General features: G+C 37.9%; 1 protein-coding gene across 5 annotated transcripts in view; it reads left to right on the forward strand.

Moving 5' to 3' along the window:
* BTBD9 (BTB domain containing 9) overlaps nt 1-26913 on the forward strand; it is a 144066-nt gene that overhangs the window by 94792 nt on the left and 22361 nt on the right. For 3 of the 5 annotated variants that reach the window (XM_030036175.2, XM_030036173.2, XM_030036174.2), the window contains exons 9-10: nt 2353-2542; nt 12030-12137. In XM_030036175.2, coding sequence (XP_029892035.1) covers nt 2353-2542; nt 12030-12137 — 298 coding nt within the window. Of the gene's footprint in view, nt 1-2352; nt 2543-12029; nt 12142-17246; nt 17257-22246; nt 22257-26913 lie in introns of those variants that run through there. The other 2 variants (XM_030036177.2, XM_030036178.2) reach the window with 2 other exon arrangements.

The following is a 26913-nucleotide window of genomic DNA, read 5'->3' on the forward strand; positions in this document are numbered from 1 at the left end:
AATCGTTGTTATTCAGATAATTTTTGGTAACTTATTTTTCCTCTTTCTTTTAAATTGAATTACCACACAGATCGGTTGTCTTTTATCAGAGGCTGACACACAAAATCTTAACTTTTTTTTAATACAGCCTGTGCTGAAAGAATTTTTGTTCTCATTTGGATAAAACAATCAGTGCTTTCAACACATTCCCCAAAAAACCAAAGGCTCAACAGGCAACCTTGATTTTTACATGTTCAGAGAGCATCATTTTTCAGCCTTGTTAATATTCTTTTTTTTATTGAGAGAGAGAATAGGGAGAGTTTGAAAAGTTGAGGATGTTAGTTAAAAACTGAGCTTTTTAGGGAAGTGCTGGACATGACTAGTGTGTCTTAAATAGCTTTTTTTTTTTTTTTTTTTTTCATCCATCATCTTGCTGGAAGGTGACGTTCAAAAAGCTTGGGGTTCTCTCTGAATTACAAACAGAAAGAAAGTACCATACTTGATTAAATGTTAACAAAGGGAAATAATAGGTAATTCCAAAAACAAGTGTTGAAACACTTGTAAAACAGTGCTGGAAAAGTACTCTATGCACAAGAAAATACACCTCCTTCTTACAGCGTGCTCCCAGATGAGCTGCTGTTGTTGATTTTTGATGAAATTGCTGAAATTATGTCAAGTTCTAACTATACTATGAATTGTGTTTGATTTGAAAGGAAGGGGGAAACTACTTAGCATTGGATTTAAATCACATTAAGCAGGACTATGTAAGTACAAGAAGAGCATTCTTCTCCTTAGAAAGTTTTCTGGAAACCAACACTAAAGTTACATCCTTTGCTAAAGAATAACAACTCCCAACGCTACTTTTTTTTGGTTTTTTTTCCCCCGAGTGTGTAATGTTCCTCTGCTTCTAAAAATGCCTACTAAAGGGTTATATTATGCTTTATCTAATTTGGTTTATAACAGCAGTTTCCAAGCTAGAGCATTCAGTTTTGGATGTATCAGGGAGGAGGAAGAACTGAATTTAGGTGATACTGGCACATGGACCATAGTGTTGGATATGTACACTGATTGCAAGAGGGGTTGTAGAAGTGAAAGAAAGAGTTCATTACAGATGTTCCAGCACAAGGTAGCGGTTTAACACTGGCCTGTGCAATTAGAATTGTAATCTCACTTTTTTTTTTTTCTTTTTACTGAAACTCCCTTCTTCTTGTCATGATTTTGCCAGGAATGCTTTTACTAATTTGACAGTTCTTTGAGTTCCCCAACTTGCTCATTATCCCTGTAATATTCAAATAACTGCATGTAAGGATTATATGATATTATATTATATTTCATTATATTGCATAATAAAAGAAGGCGAATTTGATATTCTGCAGTAACACCTTTGACTTTCTTGGGCATAGCAGGCTGCTGCATGCTGGCATTTTTATGGCTGCATATAGGATAGAAAAAAGAATTATCTGGCAAATACCTTTGATGAAATTAACATGGGGGGGGGAAGTACTGTATAATTCCTATCTCCTGGAGGAAAATCATTATCCTGTGTTTTGGCCTTCCTTTTTTCAAGAGGATGGGTTTTAAGTAGTATCTTTTCTTTTGCTATTGGGATTTTATAATTTATTTTTTGTGGCAGTCAGTCATACCTTTTTCCTGTCTCTTGACGGAATGAGAAGTACTTCTGCGCTTGCTGTTCCATTTGTATGGCAGGCCTATTGGTGTCTCCTTCCATCTTGTAGTCCAATACTTGTGTTGAAGGGGTTTGCAAGTATTAAAAAGCATTTTCACTTTCTAAATTCTGGGGTGCAATTTCTCATCACAGTCAGAGAGACTGTCAGAAGTACCATCAGGTATGTGTAGAGAATAGCCTCCTGAGCTGTAAGACTTCAAGCCCTGGTTTTGAAGACTTTGAGTCCTGACTTCCCACAGTCCAGATCAGTGCTTTAAACTATTTCCCACTTATTTTTCTCTCTCTCTCTTTTTTTTTTTTTTTTTTTTGGGGGGGGGGGGGTAGGGGAGTGGCAGGGGTGAGGTTTTATCATGAAAACAGGAAGAAATTGTTTGAAAATTTCAGAAGTTTTGCTGGACAAGGTCTTTTTCCCCAATTGTATTAAAAGAGTGCTTTCATATCACCAAGACAGAAATCCATCTGTTAATTTACCAAGCTATTCTGGGATCAATGCTATAAAAATTATCTGTACCTCTTGATTCTGCTTCATAGTTCATGTTAAATAAGAGTTATATTTCCATATTTGATTATACTTTCATCCTTTTTTTTTTTTTTTTTTTTTTTCCCAATTCTTTGCCGGAATTAAAGACCGTTGGTATCTGAACTGTTTTCTGACTGTCTGTTGTCTTTGTGTTTTTAATTCACAGTTCCCACTGAAAACATTGCAACAATTGCAGACTGTGCCAGTGTGATTGAGGGTGTAAGTCGCAGTCGCAATGCCTTATTGAATGGAGACACAAAAAACTATGATTGGGATTCTGGGTACACATGCCATCAGCTTGGGAGTGGAGCTATTGTAGTACAGCTAGCACAGCCCTACATGATTGGATCAATACGGTAAGAGGGTTTCTTTTTCTCTAAATTAAGGGCAACAGTGAAACTTTTGCTGAGCACAGTTATTTTCTTTAGAGTATATGACATTTGGAAATGATGGTAATTAGGGGGCTAGTTTAGTAGTTGTCATTTGGATTCTTACTTCAGTATAACTGGCATGTTAAAAATTAAATGTGTGAATTATATGTCAAGATACAGCAGTGTAATTCCAGAAGATGCTACATTTCAAATGCATAATAATAGTAATAGTCAAATTGTAAGATTAAAGATATATACTTATATTAAAATAGAAATCTAATTGCAGCCTCACTTGTGGTCAAAGTAGGTGCAGTTCCTCATATCCACCCCATTGTGAAAACAGAAACATTTATTGAAGAAAGCCATCATCTCGAGTAAGCCAGGTTTCCTTTTCACTATACAATTAGTACCTATTCTTACTTGAACATGGAGTGTATAATAACGGTACAGTAACCTGAATATTACTTTACAGTGTTGGATTAATGAATGTGTTCAGATCTGGATTTGAGTTCATTAAGCTATTTCTACAGTGAATGTCTGTATACATATGAAGAACAAACTTTTGGCTAATGTAGAAACTTTGGAAATAGATTGGAGAGTGGGATTGTTCACAGGTGAAGATTATTCTTGCCAACTTCAGATTCTCTGACTGTAAATTGTTTTTTTGGTTTCATAAAAGGCATACAAAACCTTGTCTAAATGGCTTCCCATTCTTTGTAAATTTAGAATATGTTGTCAGTGACTTAATCTGTATTCTCTGTGACAATGGAAAAAAAGAGAAAGGTTTCTGAAGTTAGAGTACCAGTGAGCAAAGGTTGAAACCTCAGGTGAGGTACTGGCTTGCAACAGAGACAGTGTACATATGTACGTATTGCTAGGAACTAGCTTGGTGCCATCTGCCTGGTAAGAGTTGCCTCTTCAAACTGACTGATGAGCACGTGAGACTTGAAAGCTCTTTTATAACTGCCAATTTCTGTTTGGTGTACTTTGGTTTTGGCTTATGGCATTGCTAATATGGTTATAAAACTTTGAAGATAAAGTTTAAAATCAGACATCTAGGCAAATCTCTAACCTAACAAAAGTACTGTTTTGTCTGTATACTAGCTATAAATGTTATGCATAGTGCAAGTCCAGCATTGTTCTCACTGTGTGAAGCAAGTTGAATAAGTATAGTTGGCAGCTTTCCATGCTCAATGTTTTATGCTTTTGAGTTTGGTGTTTTTAATGTTCAATTAAGTATTGCATCTCAGGTAGAAAACCAGGAACACACAGTACTCAGATTTCTTAAGAGGTAATTGAAAATGTAGTTGCATCATTTTCATGCCACTTTAAACTTAAATTTAGGTAGCAGCAGAAGCTTTGGCCACATGAAGGAGTAAGAGAAGAATATATAAAACTAAAATGCATGGTTTCTCAGTTCATAGTCTCTGTCTTCCTATCTTACGATTTTCTGCTATCTTTCAATTGGTGAATCATACTATCTTTTCAAGTCAGTGCAAAAAAAATTACTTTTCTATATTAAATACTATGGTAGTGTTTATTCTGGAGCAGAAGATTTTTAATAAGTCTCATTATTAAAGAGTGTGTTAGGTGAACTAGATTTCTGGTTGCGAAGAAATGATAATTGTATAATCAGCAAGTGTGTAGAGCAAATTAAAAAAAGCCCCAAACATTACATAATTTAAAACTAAGAGGCATTTAGTGATTTATGTGGTATTTCATTGTACAGGTATAGGATCAGAATCTCATCTTTCTTTGTCAGCTTTCCTGCATGTATAGTACAAACAAGATGAATAACTTGCCTTAAAAAACAACAATAATAAACACCATTGTCTAGGGTATATTCTGACAGAGGAGACTACCTGCATTACCTAGAGACAGAAATTCTAGCACTATGTCATCTTTTCCTTTTTGCATTCTGCCTAGAAAAACAAGTGTTTTGAGTTGCAGCCATGTCTGTTGCAGATCATAGGCACCCAAGGGAAAGATGCCCTTTTGAGTGGGGAAATGAGGTTTCACTATGTGGCAGCTACAGCTTTGGCTGTAGGGTCGAGAACATGTCCTGTACTGTGCAATGCTAAAGATGGTGACAATGGTCTCTTTATTTAGCACCAGGAAATCTGTGACTGGTACAGAAATCAAATTGCATATAAACATAGATTAGAGTAAAAAGCCTAAATATTTCATCTTAATGAAAGCAAGAGATTTTTTTGAACAGAATGTTTTCCACAACTGATTGAACTGTATTCATTGCCTGTTTTCCTGCTGTTTCCTTGGTTGAAAACTCCCTTGACTTCACCCTCCCATCTAATAGACAAAAATTTTCTGGAGCATTTTCTTTAGGCTGGCTGTACACTGTGACTGGAGAATGACATGAATTGCTCTACCCCAGAAACTAAGTCATTAGACCTGTGAGTTTGGATTCTAAGTGAATAATTGGGAATTAAAGTACACATCTTTTAAGTTCAGAGGCATGAATATGCCATTGAATATATTTGTATCAGAGAGAGTAAATACGTGAGCCTTTGAAAAAAGGGTAGTAGCTGCTTTCAGTGTATAGAAATCAGAATACCACTGGAGAGAGCCTCCCAAGTCAGAATGTGTTACCATGGCAACTAAATTCTGAGTATGAAAAAGGCAGAAGAACTCTTGGTACTCAAGTATGCATTAGAAATGCATAGGGAGTTTAATGTTTCAGGAGTATATCTTATATGCATGCTTTCTGCAAAAGTCACCCTGTTGTCTTAGAATCTTAGCACCGTTTGGGTTGGAAGGGACTTGAGGAAGACATCTAGCCCAGCCTGTTCATCGAAGGAGGGTAAGCTGTGAAGAAAGACCATCCTACTGAAGGCTTTGTGCACTCAGGTCTTGAAAACCTCCAAGGAAGGAAATTCCACAACTTCTCTGGGTAGTCTGTTCCAATGTTTAATTATTCACACAGTGTACTTTTTTTTTTTCATGGTTCCTGTTTTCCTATGCCTCTAGTCCATCTGGAACGTCCTGTTTCAATTTTTGACTGTTGTCTTTTGTTTTTCCCATTGTGCATCTCGATGGAGAGCCTGGCTTAGTCTTTTTGATAACTTGCTCTCAGGTATTGAAAAGTGCTGTTAGGTTCCTCTCCAACCCCAAGCCTTCTTAGGCTAAACAAGCCAATTTCCTCAGCCTCTTGCACAGTGTGTGTGCTCTAACCTCCCGACCATCTCGATGGTCCTCTGCTGGACTTGCTCAGATCTGTCAGTGTTGTAGTTGGGTCCAAAATGGGATGCAGTATTCCTGGTGTGATCTAACAAGTGTCAAGTAAAGGAGAATAATCTCTTTCCCTTGTTCTGCTGGCTCAGTTCCTGTTGCTATAGCTCCATGTGCTGCTAGCCTTCATTGCTGAGAAGGCACACAGGCAACTAATGACATCTTCTGTTCTAGTATGACTCCCGTGTCCTTTTTAGCACAGCCATACTGTAGCATTTACTCCTGCAGTGGATTAGTCTGTATGAGGTACAGGATTTTGCTTTTGATCTTATTGAATTTCATGACGTTCTTTTTTGCCCATGCCCTTAGTCTTTCCAGAGGCTGGCAATCAGTCCTCCTGAATGGCAGCCATACTCTTGAGTGTATTGATTGCATCACACAGTTTGCTGTCATCTGAAAGCTTGATGTGGCCTCATTCCGTCTCCTTGTCCAGGTCGTTGATAAAGATATTAAACAGGAAAGGTCCCAGAATAGACTCTAGAGGAACTCCTCTTGCATCCACAAGGATGATGAACTGTTAAATGCTACCTGTTGAGCTAAACAATCTAGCTAATTTTTACCTGTGTTGTAGTCTACCCATCTAAACTGTAACATCCCAACTTGGGTACAGGGATGCTATGGGAGACCATGTTGAAACCTTGTTAATATCAAATACTTCTTCAGGTATTTGTATATAAATTTGGAGCTCTTGACTTCCACATCAAAATTTTTTACTCAGAAATTCTGAAACAGATGTAATGATAGTCTCTGCTCTCAGTAGTATTTTCTAATAGAAAAGACCTGGAAACATGGGGATTGGACTAGATGACTTTTAAAGGTCCCTTCCAACCCAAACTATTCTATGATTCTATGATTTTGTTTTAAAATAATTGTAATGAAATATTGTCTTCTAGATTAAAGAAATTTAAACATTTTTTTATTTAAGAGGTTTGTTCTTTTATTAAGACTCCTACTTGGAACAGCTTACAAGATACTTGGAACTGTTTACAGAGGAAATGTTACTTTAGACACTTTTTCAACATTGTTGCCTGTCTGGACAGAAAATAACCTTGCTATTTTTCCTCTCTGAAAAGGCCATTTTCAATGACAGAAAAACTATTACATTTAATTAGGAACAGAAAGACAGCAATTGGTGTGTTTAACATAATAAACATAATTTAACTTTTAAATGGCTAAAACTTTAATATTGAAAAGGTTGCCATATCACAATAGCTGTCTAACTCTCCCTGCATTTATCTGGAATAGAAATGTAATACTATGATGCTACAGTCTTTGGCTGATAACTTCCTAGGGTTTGGGTTTTTTTTTCTATGCACTTCCAAAAAAAGAAAAAAAGGGGAAAAAAAAAAAACCTAAACAAAAAAAAGAAAGAACAGGAATTGTTATAGTGTATGTGGTGGAGAGAGACAGAATTCTTCTTTACCATAGTGGTTTTCATGTTAAATAAAGACAAATATTTTGCATCTTTGTAAAAGTAAATTAACCACTTATCCCAGTTTAATCTATTTGAAGACTTTTTTTACTAATATGAATATGTGATAGCCAACTGCTTTGCTTTTCATATTCAGAGTAATTCTTAAATTAACAAATGAAATCAATTAGCTTTAATGTGTTTTCTGTTTGCTTACCATCATCATATACATCTCTTATGCTTTCTCATTTTCCATACCGCTTCTGCTTATGAAGTTTTTCTTTCTTTGCTGCTTATTTTCTAAGCTTGCCTGACTTGAGAGTGAAATCATAACTCAAAATAAATGATCATATAAGCACATAGCAAATATGCAGGAATTCTGTCTCCTTTGTAGGATCCTGAAGAAAGATTGGTTTCCTGCAAGATAACTACTGAAAATATCTGCAGAAAATGAAAGGGGATTATAGACAACCAGAGGCAAAAATGCAAAGACAATTGTATAAAAAATCCTTTCCGTATTATTTTCTGTCTTTTTCCCCACCTTTCAGCAACTGTCACTACCTCATGTTTTAATTTCTGTCTTTTGGGTTTCTGTAAGTATGCAAGTAGTTTATTAACACAGTACTATCAAATGCTTATACTATATGTGGTAACTACTGACTTAAAGTATTCAGGAGGCAGGTATCGTCCTGTCAGGTGCATGACTTACTATTGTTTAGTATTCTGCTAAAACCTTGATTATATGTAGCTATACAGCAGTCTGAACTAAATAGTGAGAATCTCTTTTACAGAAATCTAAGAATGAAAAGCAAGCAGAGACAGCACAAAATGCCTGTATAAATGCAGAACAATCAATCATAGGGCATCATGTGACATTTAGGGAAATACTGTTAAAAAAAGTACTGCAACGTCTTTTGATGTAACAGATAGCCAACATAATTAGTTTCCTACACCTGTAATATGAAATTTTATTTATATTTGAAAAGCTTTTATTTTAGAAAATGGGGCATTGTCAGCATGTGATGTAAATAACAGTACCATATTAAATAATTAACAGGCTTAGACTTTAGATAACCAAAGAAGTGGCGTATGAGAAATATGTTTAAATCTCACAATGTTGCAGGGAGTGAGCTGGATAAAGCTTCGTTCTTCTTTTCCTTCTCAATCCTAAGGGCAAGATTTACTAACAAGAGCCAGTTTAGCTTTTTATTCTAATATGGAAAGTCCTAGGAATGTGGGCAATTTTGCTATAAACAGATGCATTTCCAAGGAGAATAGTTCTGACTTTTTAAGTGGAATATTCTTCTTCCTGTCATTTAATATCCATCTTATCAAAACATAGCTTCTCTACAAAAGTTTAGCCTGGTAGTTTGCCTGGAATGTGTTTCAAAGATTACTGTACTTGGCATAAAAAGTGGCCCTTGTGCTCAGTGTGCACTGGTGAATATTCATGTAATCACCTGAAAGTTTTTCACTGCTTATCCAGAAAGGCATTTCATGCAGAGTAAATTCCAAATAGATTCTGTCATCAGTCTCCCTCCCCAGTCTCTCCTAAAAAAGCTACTGCAGGGATGTGAAGAAAGAACTTTTTGTTTTGTTTCACAAGTCCCAAAGAAACAAAAATCTACATTTAGCATTCATGCTAAGTCACTTTGGGAAAGATTGTGCCAACTTTCATTCATTCATTATTCAGTTTGTAATAATTCTAAGCCATGTGTTTTTTTAAACCTATTTAACTTGGGCTACATTGTTTTGGGAGAGAGCAATTATACACATTCTTAAAAGGAACACATATGTCCTGTTAGCTTTTTGCTCTAAAGCCAAGTCAGTTGTGTTTTAATTAGAGTATTGTTAGTTGAAATTACAGTCACCAGTGTGCTTCTGATACTCAAACTCTTGATCATAGCTTTGAAAACATGGATCAAGGAAACAACACTGAGCACCCATGATGAAAAGGATCCTATTGAAAAGCATAATTAGCTACTTTTTAATAGCCTTTTTAAAAGAAAGCAAATTTATGTATGTTTTTGCTTTACCCTCTTTTTATCATTTAGAAGACTTCATTAAATACAGATCTTAAATCAATTCAGGTTCTGTTGATTATTAGTAGTTACCAAATCCAGGATTTTAATCCATAAAGTTTTTTTGTTTGTTTGTTTGTTTTTACAAAAAATGCACTTCATTCAGTCTCTTCAGTGTTTGGAGACCTTCAAGCTATAGAAAAGCAGAATGAGGAGGATCTGATGAACCAGAGGGAGAACAGCTGGAGTTGGGTGTTTTTCTTCTAGGGTGTGGGGTTTGGGTTTTTTGTTTTGTGTTTTGGTTTTTTTTAAGTCTTTCATGATGCCACAGGCAACTATTTTTATTTTTTACTAGGTCAGCTCTGAATTTTTTAATTTGCAAATAGACAGTATTAATATGTGCTAAAAGGCTTCTGCTAAAAGTGTTTTATTTTGGCATCTTAAAGCTATTTTTGATAGCTTATTATTTTTGATAATATTAATGAGCTGGGTTCAGTTGAGAGCGTCTAGGGAGTTTATTTTAAATCTGCTTGCCCAGTAGACCTGATTCCACTTTGAATGCTGTGATTCCAAAGCCTAAAAACCAGAGCTAAACAAGATTGTTTTGAAAAGAAGGTAATAGCACTGGGTTTTAGGGCAAAGATACAGACACGTGTGTCCTTAATAACCAAATTCCAAAGATGGTCCCGCTTCTGCTTTGGTCAGCATCCTCTCTGTAAGAGGAAGGATTCTGCATTCAGCAACTGGCTAGGTCATTTTCCCCCTCTAGCAGTGTTGGTTTTTTAAATGTTGAAAGTGAGCAATAATTTTTGCAGTTACGTTCCTCCTAGAAGAGGTAGCAGCTGAAAGCAAGAAAGACTTTTTCAACTGGAAGAAAGGAATTTATAATATAAAACTTGGGCACTCTTCTGAAAGGCAATTAAAGAGAGACAGCTTGAAACTCTGTGTCTGGGAAAGTCTGTAGTGTGGCACAAGTTCCTCTTCTTTTTGTGTGTGTCTCAGCTACTTTCATTGACAATCAATGGATCCTTATCTATTGGACTTTGAAAAATGTGGATCTGTGGAAGTTCTTCCTCACAGCTGGAGAAAGAAGCCAGGTTAGCCGTATTACCTGGCTTTTGCACTTCTCTGTCTCTGTGTGTGGCTGTAGTTATTCTCATTTAGGTGATCATTGCAGTTACAGCTATTTTGGGTAGCTAACTGTGCTTTGGTTATTTGACTACAGCAGGTTCATTTGCTTCTGTAACAAATAGCCAAACTTAAGCAGTAATCCTAGTAAGTGTTGACAAGAACCTGAGGATTGAGAGACAGCAGCCGTTGGTAACAGCCAATATATTGCAGTATTTATTTTCCATTGCTGTACTGAAGTAAGGGTTCAGGGAATAAGAGCTTTAACAAAAACAAAATCAGCAAAACATGATTTTCCATGAAGACATAATGTGGATTGTTCACTTAGAATATTGCAATTCAAGAACTTGGGGTAGGTTGACAAGAGAGCATTATTTCAGAGAATGGTAGATGCAGCATGTGGGTTTTGCTTTCAGTCACCTCTAACTCAAATAGAAAAGATTTTTTAAATTTTGGTTTTGATATCATGTTTGCCATTGAGTTTATATCAAAATATGGACAACATTTAACTGCTTCTAAAGAAGAAATTGCAGAAGTGTCTGCCTCTGTTCTGGCCAGTCTATTGCCCCTTTAAGTTGTTTAAATACCCTTTTGTCATTTGTGGATGCTTCACTGGAAAAAAGAATGCTCCATATTGGTTTGCAAACATGCTGGATAGAATTTTTCACAGTTTTGGGGAAAGAAGGCATTCTGTGCTGGATATCTTTCTTAAGTACACATACCTCAATCCCACCCACTGAGAGGGAGAGGAGAGGCAAGGTTCTTGGTTTTGCTTTAATTCATATCCTTAGAAATAAAATGAAATTGAGGAATGATGGTGAGGTTTCAAATATCTCTTGCAACAGGGAGATAATCCCCATATAAAGAGAAGTAGAGAAGACACAACATTTGCCAGATGTGTTTTTTGAGAATGATATACTTAAGTTAGATCACATCCCTGATGCTTTACATCTTCCTCTCTGAGAGACAAGTATGGAAATTGAAGGCTGTTCAATATGTTATTTAGTGCCCTTCCTGAAGAGCTGCATGTTTGTTAGAATGAGTGTGGAATGAGTCCTTGAGACCTCTATTTTATTCCTTTTTCTTCTGTCTTTTTAGCAATTTGGTCAACAATTCATTGCCTTTTTTCTCATATTATGATGAACCAGGACTGGGAATTCCCATTTTCCTACTTGCTCTTTTTTTTTTTTTTTTTTTTTTTAATATTTCTGATGTATTTACCAAAAAAAAAAAAAAAGAGAATACAGTTAAGAAGACAGTGTAATCTTTTTAGTCACCAGAATCTTTTTTCCCCTCTTAAACTGACCTTTCCAAACAGATCTTTGATTCAGGTTTACAGCAGGCAATGCCACATGCCAAATAAATTAGATCATTTATTGACTTTGAAATAAATTAAAAGTAATTGGTTGAATGTAATAGATCAATGTTAGTAAGATGGTTATTATAGGCCTGTAAGTCTATTACTGGCCTTAGGATAGTAAAAATAGAGACAGTCGAGTTTGAGATGACAGAAACAGTAAAGACCTTGTTGAGTGTTAGAGGGATGTTCCAAAAGAAACAGCTAAATTTATAAAGGATTAAGATGAGGAAATAAAGGACTGGAAGACTTAAGCAGCTTGGTTTAAAGTTTATTTTACTTATCACCCAACAACTTCTTTGTACTTAGGTTGCTACTTTGGGACTGTGATGATCGGAGCTACAGCTACTACATTGAGGTTTCAACGAATCAGCAGCAGTGGACTATGGTGGCCGATCGCACAAAAAATTCCTGCAAGTGAGTTTATTTTTTTTCCACTTATTTGCACAAACTAGAAACTGGGTTTTTTGGTTTGGGGGTTTTTTTTAATCCTTTTGTTCAGCACTTACATAGGTGACTATTTGACTGTGAAAAGAATGATCATGACATAACCTGGAGTTTACTACCTGTAGACCCTTGTAAATACAACTTCAGGAGGTAATAGTTTCTAGTGTGGCTGAGTACCTAGACTGTCAAACCAGAATCAAGTTCTGAAGATCCAAATCAGTACTCGATCTTCAAACAATCAGTTTGATTGCTCATTCTCAGAAACAGTCTGCCTACCATACCCTTGGTTTTGTGATCACTGGAAGTTAAACTATGTTTCTCCGGAGTTCACGTGTTTATGGTTACCTTGGTGTCATATCACCCTGCATTGAGAAACATGGTAGGAGAAGAAAGAGAGCAGGCTTGGTAAAGGATTTTCTTAATCAAATGCCTTTCTCTCTTATCAAAGCACATAAATGTAATGTATGATATTTGAAGGGGATGGGGAGAGTGAGGCTAAGGATGAAACCATAACAGATCAGTTACCTACGCTTGACCTTGTCTCTGTTCAAAAGCAGAGTACCTGACTTACATGCACTGACCACTCTGTCTTTGAACAGGACCCTTCCATAGAAAAAACATTCTTCTTAAAAAGAGATAAAAAAGAGAGAAAAACTCTTTAATTTTCATTTGTATACTTAAATCAGGAGAAATTGGGTATGAATACTCTCCGTATGTATACTCTTGTCACGACCCAGACTGGACAGACCGGGGAGTCGTGTTCAATTCGAAATTCCCCTGGGCTAAATTAAGGTGAAACAACACCAAATGATCAGTTAAAGATTTTATTCATGACAGAAGCAAACTGAACTGGGGAGGCATGGTAGTAGGTGGCAGGGTTTCTCACAACAGGAATTGGCGTAAGACTACTTCTGTAAACTGCGTAACCCAGGGTAACCATACACATCAATTCAGGGAATAAGGAGATCCCTCCTGTCAAGTCACAAGGTTCAGAGCAGACCCCTTTGCTTTCTAGATTCCTCCTCAGAGAAGGGCCCAGGGCAGCTGGATCCACTTTTAGTCCCAGACTTGGTCAATGGCTTTATGTCTTAAAGGGATGAGGTGTAGGGATTGTGGAAGAGGAAAGAGAGAAGAAGACAGAGAGAGAAAAAGGAAGAGAGAAAGATTTCACTGGTCCTGGGTCCAGCGTTGGTTCAGTCAGCCGAGGGGTCCAATTCTGGTGGGCTTGCACACCTGGGGCTTCAGTTTGTGTCCTTTTATCATCCTTGCCCCTCCTTCAGGCGGGCATTCAAACTTATTAGGCTAATGAGCAGTTTGTGAGCCTTTGGGCTTGAGGGTCCTTTGTGGAGTGACTTCTCCTTCCCTGCAGACTTGGCCATTTGTTTGATCTTTGTATCAGAACAGCTTATCAGAACAGGGAGCTGTGCACCCTCCAGCACACCCTCCCCCTCCTGTTGCTGATATCTGAGCTGATGGGCTTTTGACCTTGGTTCCTTGCTGTGCAGGGTTTGTCTTTAAGCAGAACTTGCCCCACCACAATGTTTGAGATGTTAACTCTTTCAGTCTCTCACAACTCTCCGTTGGATTTTCTGCAATTGTTTGGTCTGCTGATAAAACCCATTCTTCTAGTATGGAAGAATAATTCAGTGTTGATAGCCTTCTTAAACCATTTGATTGTTCTAATTCCAAATAAAGAATGACCCAGATCCTTGTCAGTCATGGGACTGAAAAGACAGGCTGCATATTTATACATTACATATCCAGAAGCCAGGTATGCTCAGTATTCAGTGAATGTTGATAGGGTATGATCTCCTGGCTGATCCCCAGGGAAGCTCAGACTTACAAAAATCTTATTTCCCTCCCTTTCCCTGAGTCAGCTTTCCATAAGGTATGCTTTCTTTCCTGGGACAAAATTGAAGTCATCAGCTCATATGGGGACAGCCCCCACCCATTCTGTCTTTGTGCCAACCAAAACAAAATTGATTTTACAAATTCAGAGATGTATCTCAGTTTGTCACATCAAGCAAGAGAGTTATTCAGTCCTTCCTAGCAACACTGTTGATACACATTTTTCTAAAGTTTATATTCTATGTCTTAACAAATAGTGCAATTCAGACGTGTTACAGTGTGGTCTAGATGTGTTGGTGAAGGAGAACTTGACATGTCCTTTCACTGTCTGTAAAGGGCAGGGTATGGATGAGTAGAAAACCTGGGTTCTGCCTGCAAGTCTGGAGAAAGAGTAAAGGAGATTTAATCATTCTCAAAGGCATCTCAGCGTAATAGATAAAATTCATCTTTTTGTCTGCCTCCAGCAGTGGGAGCACTAGAAGCCTGAAACCACAAAAGGGAGAGGGACTCAGAATCAGAATCTTTTTGTACTTTTTCCTTGTACATTTTGATACTAATAGCCTCTAACAGTCAAAAGCAGCACTTGCTGAAGTATGCACAGTGCAGGTGGAATTGCTGATTGACTGCCCAGTTCAAGTATCTACTCACCATGTTCAAAACAAACTTTGTTTTTTTAAAGCCTTAACCTTGGACAAGTATAGGTGCATCCCTGATATAAAGATAGCTGCCTTCTCATGGTATACTTCAAGATCTTGATTCAAAACTTAGGTGCTCTGGAAGTTCTCAAAGCTGTGGCTGCAGGAACTGTTTTCATGTGGATTACAGAATTGCATTTTGCCTAACTTCTTGCTCTGACAGACAGGCATCCAGCTGGCAAAATGCCAGTCTTTAACCTTGAAGTCTACAGACTTAATGTCCTAGTACTGTCTGTAACTATCTGCTCTGAACAAAGACAAAGACCTGGTCCTGAAACTTACACTTACAAAAGCTCAGTGGACTCCAGAACAATTCAATTTAACAAGGACTAGAAAAAAAGAAAAGAAAAGCATCAATTTGAAAAAATTTTACTTCTCTTTGAAAGTTTTCTATCCTCTGCAGTTACTCTTAAAAACTGTATCATCTGTAACTGAGTTAAATTGAAAGGTTTGTCCTCCCCACACCCCCTTCAATTTTCAGGTGATTTCTTTGCATTTGACAGCACTTTTTCATGTTCAATTTAAATCTCTTGCCCTTTATGATCAGCAAGTTGGAATTTATTTTTTTTTACAGTCACACCACCACAGAAAAGAAAACCCTTTAAATATGTTTAATTTTCTTTTCAAATAGGATTTGCAGAAATGCTGAAATTACTTCAGCTCAAAAATTACTTTGATTGTAATGGCAGGTTGATAACTCTAAATACTATATAAATAAGAACATGTATCGTATAGAAAAATAAACATATACAATAATATATGTATATTTATATATATTAAATATGTAAAATAAATGTATAAAATACTATATAACTGCCAAATGCTACAAATGTTAGGACAGATCTGTAAAGTACAGAGGATCATAACTGCATACAGTCAGAGCTGGACCACTTTTATTTTACTGAAAAATACTGAAACATGGTACTGTGACCTAACAAGCCATACTCTTAGTACTCAAAACCAGTTGAATGTAGAACAGAAGAGACATCATCATCCAGCGACTCAGGAACTGGATGAAGGCCCTTATTTAAAATTGTTGGGTACGGTTTCGATATTGTGATGGAGACATCTTAATGAAGAAAATTGAACCAGTCACTGGTAGGAATATGTGAAGAACTGACATTTTGGTTTAGTTTCTATAAGTTTAAAAAAAAAAAAAAAAAAAAAGGCATCTCAAAACAAATTGAAAATGTGGATCTTTTGCCCTGAAAACAAACAAGTTCTTTTCACTCTATGTAATTTGAACAACAGCAAACAGAGGAGATGAAGAGTTGGTTTTTAACCAAAATTAACAGATGTTGTAGTAAGGCAGAGGTGGTACAGTTTGTCTGGCTTACTGTCATAGTGTAATGGTAAAGATACTCCTGCTGGACGCAAAAGACTGTTGGTTTGTTTTTTCTGTCTCTGTCCTTCCTCTTACCATGTTTACATTGGTATTTTATGCAAACAGCACAGCTCCAACAGAGAGAAATCTGCCTCTGACTGCCTTTTAGTCAAGTGATTCAGGCACTCGCCAAGGAAAAGCAAGAATCAAACTCGGGCACTGTGCCTGGGTTTGACTCATCACCAGGTTTAGGCAGACAGTTAAAGATTCCTGCGTTCAGCAATTTGCCTTAACCACACTACAGCATAACAGGGTGGAAGCAACAGTACCCTCATCTCTTCGTTTTCTGTATGCTTATGAATGCCGCACTCTTCTCTGACCTGAAAGAAATGGATCAAATCTTTTGTTAATGTGGTCAAATTTTGAAACTATTTTTTGTCTCAGCCAAATCCTAATTTTTTTGAGGAATACTTGGCCATCCCAGCCCAAAAAGGACTAATCCTGCATTGGTATAAAAATTGTCATCACTTAGGCTTAAAGAAAATGAGAAGTAGATATGTCCCTGCATGGGACTATTATTGCCTGATTGACTACAAGTACCTCCCAGAGCAACAGTCAACTAAGAATCATTATACGTGTATTTGTGTCAGGCTAAAATATGAATTCTTTCCAAAAAGTATACTCCAAATTACGTCTGTTTCTCTTACAAATTTTGGAGATGTGAGTGCAGTCTAAGTGGTTGATAAGGTTTTGAAATCCCAGGTTTACCCTTTCTGACTTCAGTTCAGTGTTTAATATACTGCAGTAGACTCCAGAAAAATAACTCACTTGCTTTTCTGTGTAGGATATGCTGCAGTAGCAAATGAAAGTGGATGGAGTTAAAACATGGCAGAATTTCACAGGGGCCCACATTTGAAGAGACAGAATACTTGCAATGAGAAAATTTACTTTGCTAGAAATATTCTCTATTCACTTTCCTGTCTTCAAAGACATGTTGATAAGAGTTGTTTCCTTTGCTGTTCGCTGCCTGACTTTCTGTCTACCCGGTCTTTCAGTGGAGTTACAGTCCTTTGTGAAAGTCATTAGCGTGCTGTCTCCCAAGCGTCCTGTGTGGTCACCAAATCATTTTGCTGAATCTCTGGCACAAGGGGTAGGATGAACCATAAAGATAGCAAACAGAGACTTCAACAGACACCTTTGATGATCAGTAAGTGGCAAACAAAACCATGAGAAAGAAAAGTAAATTATGTTTAAATAGCATATATTGGTTTTGGCAGTCTACTGAAGCATGAACTTCCCCTTTAAACTATCAGTATGCTGCTTTGGGTTGTTTTAATGGTATTTTTAATGTAGTATTTTCTGAAAATTAATAATTCAATGCTCAACACCAGGAACTGACGGGCTACTCCTAACCTCCTCTTCTCCCAGTTTTAAAAGGCTGAAAACAGAAACTGGATGTCTGTTATCTTCACAGGGGAAGCTTGCATACCTTATCTAAGTGAGAGCCAATTAATGCATACTAGTTGTGTAATTGTCAATTTTCAAATGCTTTATGGAGGCTATTTTTTTTTCTTTTCCACAATAAGCTGTTTTTCTCTACACAGTATGACAGTAATGAAAAACAGTCATGTTCCATCCTATTTTTTTAAATATTTATGATAAGTGGGCTTGAGTGTGTTAGTGTCATAACAATAGAGACCTGCACTTGTTAGAAGAACTTGCTGACAAGGAGTCTGAAAGTCAAACGAAAAACAGAAGATAGCAAAGGCCAGTAGAAGTCAGACTTCAGAGTTAATGACACTTTTCATAAAATAAGCCCTGTAAAGACAAATACGAAACAGGCTATCACAACAGTTATCAACTATTGTTCTTTAAAGTTCTCTTGTGTAGTTATTGTGAAATGGATCTAATCCATTGGCAGCAGACATACCATGTTCAATTCCCCAGTAGGAGAAAAGGGTCTAATACTCTGCTAGAATTTGGGAGACAATGAATATTGTTTATTGATGGGCAGTTCTAAGGCAGCTAGTATCAACTGTCTATATGGCTGGTTTGGGACAGTTTTATGATTTTCTTGTGGAGGGCATGACTTCATTTTCAGAAGGTTTATAACATATTGCATTATAAGAGCATACTGCTGTTATGATAAATGTTTAAAAACTTCCAAACTTAATTTCACATTTCCATTGCTTATTATCTTTTTATTATATAATAACTATTTCAAATCCTAAATTCTCAGCTCAGTTCCCCTCATTTTTTTCCTATAGTTTTTTTATGAATGTAATTAGTATTTTCACATGAAAGGCCCTTTGGGATGTGGATGCAAGATTCATTAACAAAACTTATTAACTGTCTTCTGAATGATTTTTCAAGAATAATTTTCAACTTTGAGGTTTACTGCTCTTGTCCAGTGTTTCATATTTCTATCCTATGATGTACTATGTGCATTTCCAGTTTTCAGGCACTGCTGTATTTCCTTTGATAATAAATCACAGGTAAAGAACACCTAGAGAGATCTTGGTCATGCACTTAAAAGTTCTAAACCACTTTTCAGATGTAAAGAAGAGTGTTTTGCATGTTGTCTAAGGACTTCAAGTGAGAAAATACTTGTGCTTTATACAATGTTAGTGGCAAACTCAATTTTGGATTTTTTTTTCTGGGTATACCTTTGTGAAACCAGGCTAATCTCTATCACGATGTGATTATTTTTTTTGCTGTAGAGATATTTGAAGTGTGTGAATACCTTTCCTCGTAACTGCATGTGGCACGTTAACGTACTCATATATGTAGTTCCTTATGTTTAGCCACAAACAAAGCAGCTTTTCCCTCCTCTCCTCCTCTAGTTCCTCCACTTTACTCTGTGATCCCATCTCTAGAATTTCCTCACATCCATTTTCATCCATCATTCTTCTCCTTAACCACTTCATAGGACTGTTTTCTCTCATAATAAAACATCTTGAACATTTCTCAGCTGGCTTGCCTTTCCAACTGCCTGTACACTCACATCACTTTTTGTGTTGCTTCCCATCAGTATTGCTTGCATCTACTGTCCTGTCATACCTAGAATGAGAAAAGAAGATTTTTCATAATTTTTGTATAATTCTTAATTCTGTCTCACGCCTGAGCTCCCAAGTGCAGGGTGGAACAGAATAAAAGGAACTGCTCTTTTACCTGCAATGTCAAACAGAGTATTTTGACCACACTTCATCTATTTTACATTAAGTTAATTTCACAGCGAAACTGTTGTTGTACCTCTTCTGTCAAACAGAGTCTGTTTCCACCATGGTTCATCATATTTTACATGAAGCAAATTTCACAGCAACTCTGTGAAATCCAAATGCCTCTTCCAGAGTTGCCGAACTCAGTGTAGGTACATTCATACAATACAAAGATGAAATACACCCAAGCAAGATGTCTGGGAAATTGCTACATTGTTAAGCTCAATTTCAAGTCTCACTTCACAAAAATAAACTGAGTGTTCTCATTAATCTGTTCATTATGCCGCTAGTAATGCCTACTGGAGCAAGTCAGACAGATATAAAGGGTCATTTTGTGTAATTTTTGAGCTTAAAAGCCCTGAATGATAGAGGCATTGAAGTACATATTTTTCCTTGTGTTTATATGCTCGCATTTTGAAATATTCTAATAAAGCAAAAGAAGAAAGAGGCTCCAGCTTCACAGACCTACCTTATTAAGCACAAAGAATTAAGATTTCACAGAGAGAAACCAGACTTGTATTCCATTTCAGAGCATTAGGAGCCTCTCAGTAATAGGAAAACTCTGCATCTGACATTTCATTTGCTAGCTTTTATTTTAGCTGAGTTTAGTTTGGTTGAAAAAAGATCTAGCTTCTTTTAAGTTATGTTTCTTAGTGGTGATTCAGGATTACAAGAAGGTTTTCAAATTGTTCATTTGTCTTTTCTTTTTGCCAGTTCTACCTTCAGTTCCTTATGGTTGCTTTTCAGCCACAAATATGCATGTTGAGCCTCGAACAGAGTAGCAAGGAGTTGCGAACTGCAGTCTCTTAGTCTCCCTTGAATGTTTTGCCATACACTTACTGCAGCTCTGCATGTGCCATATGCATTGAAGTTTTGCTGTGCTCCTCTTTGCCTTGTGACTGGCCTGTTCTCAGCTCCTCTTCATGCACGTTACTGTGAGGAGAATGAAGAAAACATCACAGTAACTCTGACATCAGTTTGGATGTTAGCTCAGTTCTGCTTACAGAAAATAAGCAATGCCAAATAATGCCCATAGTATCAGTACCTGTTTCTTAATCATAGAATCATTTAGGTTGGAAGAGACCTTCAAGATCATCGAGTCCAACCATCAACCATGCCCACTAAACCATGTCCTGAAGTACCCCGTCTACTCCCTTTTTGAATACCTCCAGGGATGGTGACTCCACCACTTCCCTGGGCAGCCTATTCCAATGTCTGACAACCCTCTCAGTAAAAAAATTTTTCCTAGTATCTAACCTAAATCTCCCTTGCCTCAACCTGGGGCCATTTCCTCTCATCCTATCTCCAGCCACCTGACAGAAGAGTCCAGCACCCACCTCACTACACCCCCCTTTCACGTAGTTGTAGAGAGTGATAAGGTCTCCCCTCAGCCTCCTCTTCTCTAGACAAAACAGCCCCAGCTCCCTCAGCTGCTCTTCATAAGACTTGTACTCCAGGCCCCTCACCAGCTTGGTTGCCCTTCTCTGAATACGCTCCAGCAACTCAACGTCTTTCTTGTAGTGAGGGGCCCGAACTGAACACAGTACTCGAGGTGCAGCCTCACCAGTGCCGAGTACAGGGGAACAATCACCTCCCTGCTCCTGCTGGCCACGCTATTTCTGATACAGGCCAGGATGCTGTTGGCCTTCTTGGCCACCTGGGCACACTGCTGGCTCATATTCAGCCGGCTGTCAACCAGCACCCCCACGTCTTTCTCTGCCGGGCAGCTTTCCAGCCACTCTTCCCCAAGCCTGTAGCGCTGCATGGGGTTGTTGTGACCGAAGTGCAGGACCCGGCACTCGGCCTTGTTGAACTTCATAGTATTGGCCTCAGCCCATCGATCCAGCCTGTCCAGATCTCTCTGTAGAGCCTCCCTACCCTCAAGCAGATTGACCCTGCCTCCCAACTTGGTGTCATCTGCAAACTTGCTGAGGGTGCACTCAATCCCCTCATCCAAATCATTGATAAAGATATTAAACAGAACGGGGCCCAACACCGAGCCCTGGGGAACACCACTTGTGACCTGCTGCCAACTGGATTTCACCCCATTCACCACAACCCTCTGGGCTCATCCAGCCAGCCAGTTTTTCACCCAGCGAAGAGTGCACTTATCCAAGCCATGAGACACAGCTTCTCAAAGAGTATGCCATGAGAGACAGTGTCAAAGGCCTTGCTGAAGTCAAGGAAGATAACATCCACAGCCTTTCCCTCATCCACTAGGCGGGTCGCCTGGTCATAGAAGGAGATCAGGTTGGTCAAGCAGGACCTGCCTTTCGTAAACCCATGCTGACTGGGCCTGATCCCCTTCTTATCCTGGACTTGCCATGTGAGTGCTCTCAAGACAAACCATTCCATAATCTTCCCCGGTACCAAGGTCAGGCTGACAGGCCTGTAGTTCCCCGGATCCTCCCTCCGACCCTTCTTGTAAATGGGCGTCACATTGGCAAGCCTCCAGTCCTCTGGGACCTCCCCTGTTGACCAGGATTGCTGATAGATGATGGAGAGTGGCTTGGCAAGGACCTCTGCCAGCTCCCTCAGTACTGTTGGATAGATCCTATCTGGTCCCATAGACTTGTGAGTGTCCAAATGGCGTAGGAGGTCACTAACTATTTCCTCCTGGATTAAGGGGTGTATATTCTGCTCTCCGTCCTTGCCTTCCAGCTCAGGGGGTAGAGTACCCTGAGGATAACTGGTCTCTCTATTAAAGACTGAGGCAAAGAAGGCATTAAGTACCTCAGCCTTTTCCTCATCTCTGGTGGCAACGTTTCCTTCTGTATCCATTAAAGAATAGATATTCTCCTTGGGATTCTTTTTACTGTTAACATATTTGTAAAAACATTTTTTGTTGTCCCTTACAATAGTGGCCAGATTTAGTTCTAACTGAGCTTTTGCCTTTCTAATTTTCTCTCTGTATGATCTAACAAGATCCCTGTACTCGTCCCAAGTTGCCCACCCTTTCCTCCAGAGATGATAAACTCTCCTTTTTTTCTTGAGTCCTAGCAAAAGCTCCCCATTCAGCCAGGCTGGTCGTTTTCCTCGGTGGTTCGACTTGCAGCACATGGGAATAGCCTGGTCCTGAGCCATTAAGATTTCCTTCTTAAAGAATGTCTATCCCTCCTGGACCCCTTTGCCCTTCAGGACTGTCTCCTAAGGGACTCTCTCAACCAGTGCCTTGAAGAGGCCAAAGTTAGCCCTCCGGAAGTCCATAGTGGTGGTTTTGCTGACCACCTTCCTTGCCTCACTAAGAATTGAAAATCCTATCATTTCATGGTCGCTAAGCCCAAGGCGGCCTCCGACCATCACACCTCCCACCAGTCCTTCCCTGTTCGTAAACAGTAGGTCTAGCAAGGCTCCTCCCCTGGTTTGCTCACCTACCAGCTGTGTCAGGAAGTTATCTTCCACACACTCCAGGAACCTCCTAGATTGTTTACTCACTGCTGTGTTGTATTTCTAGCAGATGTCTTGAAAGTCCTTCACGAGGGCAAGGACACATGATTCTGAGACTACTGCCAGCTGCTTGTAGAATGATTCATTTGTCTCTTCAACCTGGTCTGGTGGTCTATAACAGACTCCCAGCACAATATCTGCCTTATTGGCCTTCCCTCTCATCCTCACCCATAAGCACTCCACCTTGTCATCAGAATTGTGTAGCTCTGTACAGTCAAAACATTCCCTAACATAGAACATTCTTCTGGGTATTGAATTTTTCTCCCATGCCATCAAAGACTTCAGTGTCTCTTTGGAGGCCTGTAAAAATTGTCAAGCTAAGAATATAAATAGATGTTTGTTTTATTACTTTGTAATATATCATCTAGAAAAAATACATTTGGGAGGGAGGAAACTTGAAATAATAATTATCCCAAAGTGTGTCATTAATATACACAAATATCTTTATAAAACTCTGCGAAGGGCCAAGCTGTGCTGGTGAAGCTGAATTACATTGTTCTTTTCTGGGTTGGAGGGAATAAGCAGAGACGACTTTAAACCCCTAGCCCACAAAAGTGAAATCCTAGGGAATTCTCCAAACACACAGTGTTCTCTAGGAATGGGTAACTTGATTACTGTCTTACTGAATTCGTGTTCACTTCAGCTGTTTTTTTGGTGGTGATGTTTTTGGGTTTTGGGGTTATTTTTTAAATATTTCAAACAGTAATATAAATCCTGAAGAAAAGAATATGCCTTACTCTTCCAGGAGTACATAATATACTTATGCTATTCTATTGATCATGCTTTACAGTAAGCCCTGGTTTTCTCCTTCTCTTGGATCAATAGCAGGAAGTTTATATTGACTTTTCATGGTAATAAATTCAGATTGAATGGATCTGTGAGCACTTTTGCTTTTGAATTTTTTTTCAAAATAAACAGTGGTAATTAAGTATGTGTAAAATATCTGTTGCATAGTCTTCTATTTAAAATAAAAATGAAAGAAATCATTAATTTCGTTTAATTATTATCCATTTTAATAATTATTTTATAATAATAATGATAATAATTATTATTATTTATTATTACATTGACATTTTAGTAGAAATTAAACTTCCCAATGGCTTTGCCTTTTTGATTCTTGCCAGGTGACTTTCTAAAGCTTCTGTGATAAAACAGCAAACTTTCAAGTTATTCCTATTACAAGAGATTACATTTTAAGTATAAGCTAGTTCTCACTCTGTACAGATAACCACTGCTTCTACTGTAAGCACTAGATACAGGAGGGGGGTTTAATACATGTAGTTTCATTCTGCTTTGAAGAGAGAAAAGGCAGTACTGAAGGAGAGAGAGGCTGCATTAATTATTTTATCAACCCCTAAATATGTTTCTGATATCCAGACATTTATTTATTTATTCTTTTTCTGATTATCTTGTTTTCTGGGTTGATATTCATAAAGCATCTTTGGTTTGACCAGGTAGGGATTTTTTTTTCCGTATTGTGAAAGTGGATGGGATTTCATCTGTCTGATTGTTGCACTCATTCTTGTGTATTCTGCACTAGCCATCTTCTTTCATCTATGTATTCATCTTTGCAACTACTTATCCTAAGTGAATCTGAGCAAGGCCACCTGTTGCCAGAATCACTGATTTTGTGCTACCTTGTGAGTCGTGTAAATCACCATGATGATGTGCCATGGTGCTTTCATCACAAGCTGTTGCTGTCATTTATCTGTCTGAGACGTGGTGTTCCTGTAGATTTCTTGCTTCCTGTTTTGATGCCTGTGACTTTTAAAAACATATTAATCCAACATAGTTACAATTGATTTGTCAAATTTGCATACATTGACCACATTTACTTTAGAAGTTACCAATGCAAAGTCCTGGGTTGGATAATCAGACTTGTCCTTTGCATTATCTCCATGCATAGTGCTCAGCATTGCCTTCCCTTTTGACACAGCAACTTTTCTCATTCGCTGTCCACTAAGCAATAGAGTGAAGACTTCTTGCATGCATATTTGTTTGAGATTTTGTTTGAGCACCCAGTTTCTAGAGCTTTTCAATAGGAGTTTTTGTTGTGGTTTTACTTCTTTTTCTTAAAGACAGTATGAATTTACTTTAACTATTTCACCAATTACTTTACCTGCACTTTGATGTTTTATGGTAAATCTGTCATTCTGAGACATTAACCATTTCATAGGCTTTTTGTTGCATATTTCACATACACATTGGGTAGATTCACGTAGACTTCAATGTCCATTGACTTTCTCAGTCCATTTTCTTTTTTTTTTCTTTTTTAATATGCCAAAGAGACAGCATTGCTTAGTGGGCAGAGTATTTGTTGGGGGGTGGAGGGAAGAACACACCAGAATCTGAGATAATATTACTTATTCTATATATTGTCTTTACTTCTTGTTGTTAGGATAGATTTATACAAATGCTGAAATTCAAATCAGAGTTGTGTTTCCCTGAGCCCAGGGACCAGGTTATAGAAGCATTCAGACTTGTTGGTTCTGAGAACGTTCCCTACGTTCCATTTTAAAACATCCTTATTCTCAATTTCACTTGATTGCCTTCTGCATTTACTTGAACATGGTACCATGCCTGTTTTCCAACACATGCCACCAAAACAGCTAAAAATACTTGATGAGTGTTAGTGAATTAGGTTCTGTAGAACCAATATTAAGTTGATATATATGGTGTGTATATTGTACATAGGGGACAATCCTGGATACTGAAGCTCCAAGTCCTGATCTACACATTATTCCTGAGATCAATCACAAAACTTTGTCCTCTCCTCTTTGTACCCTTTCTTCTTGACTTAATCAGTCATCTCTGCCAGGCTAAAAAGGAAATCAGATGATATAAACTCTGTGGTTTTTAGTGAAAGGTGAAACCTTTATGCCTTTTGAAAAGCTTAAGGGTGCTGACAAAAATTCTGAAAAGAAGATAATTAATTATAAGGAAATGCTTGCTGAGATTGAAGAATGTAAGGTTTTTAGATGGATACGCAAGTAGCCCATTTCTGCAGCAACATACTGGGTTTGTAAGTGTTCCTTATAGTGTAGAGGTACAAGAAATACATGTATTCCTTGAGAGTTACAGCATGACTATATTACTGTATTTTGCTTGATTGTCCTATGGTCACTTTTTAATACTAAAGATGATCAGTAAAATGGCAAGTTACACTTTGCATATTTTATCAGTACCTGACCCTACTTAGGGGATGCAGGCTAAATGTGAATATGATGGGAAATGATCCCTGTGTCTGTTAAACCTTATAGATAATGCATTGCCAGAATTAAATTTTGCTTTGTGAGTAAACGTTAATTTTGTCTTACAAAATAAATTGTAGTCAGAATCTTGGCTGTTGCTCTGCCTTGCAACAAACACCATTGTTTTCAGTGGTCAGCCTCACTTAAATATACAACCTGTTTGACCTTCTGTTATTTGCCATGAAGAAGCTCTTTGATAGTGTAAGAAAACTTGCTCTTAGTAGGTTTATTCCTCTTAACTTTATTCTGTTGTTCAGCTTTACCTCAGTCTATCTTGCCCATCTCAGATACTTGTAAATTCTGTTGTCCTCCTTCTGTGATTAATTGTTCATACAGGCTAAGAATACTTAAATATTCCCCACCCTAAACATTTGGGTCCCAGTTTGTCCTACAACATTACACAATTCTGGAAAAGCCTGTCATCTTAAGAGGTCTTTGCCAACTATTGCCAGCTCTGCTCAATGTAACAGAAATTCTAATTTTCTTATTAGGAGGAGAATACTACTCCTCTCTTGCATCCTGTTAAGCAAAGTTTTTTTTCCAGTCAGCACAGGAACAAATTTGCAGCTTCTGGTAAGGACTCAGCAATGCGGATTACTGCTTTTATGTTATGGAAGGATCCTATGGCAGTACATTGGATTGCCTTCTCTGAGTTATAATAGTCTCTCTTTTGAAAATAGCTCTGCATGCAGGCACCCACACGCATGCGCACTCTCAGCACCTTTTTAAATAAATATTACTACAAAAAGGTTGTCCAGATTATAGATGTCTCCTGTGAAACTGGCCCATTTGTCTGCCTGAGGTAAGAAAGGAATGCCTAATACTTGAACTGTTGTTTTGCAGTTATGGTTGTTTACTTTCAAATTCAGTGTTGCTTAAGATCATCTAATAACGCAATGAATAGGAGATGGCCAGGTGTTCATGAACTAGGGGTTAAGTTGCTATTTTGTCTGTAGCTGTTTC

Source organism: Aquila chrysaetos, chromosome 13 (assembly GCF_900496995.4).
Source record: "Aquila chrysaetos chrysaetos chromosome 13, bAquChr1.4, whole genome shotgun sequence".
In the NCBI taxonomy this organism is placed as follows: Eukaryota; Metazoa; Chordata; class Aves; order Accipitriformes; family Accipitridae; genus Aquila; species Aquila chrysaetos.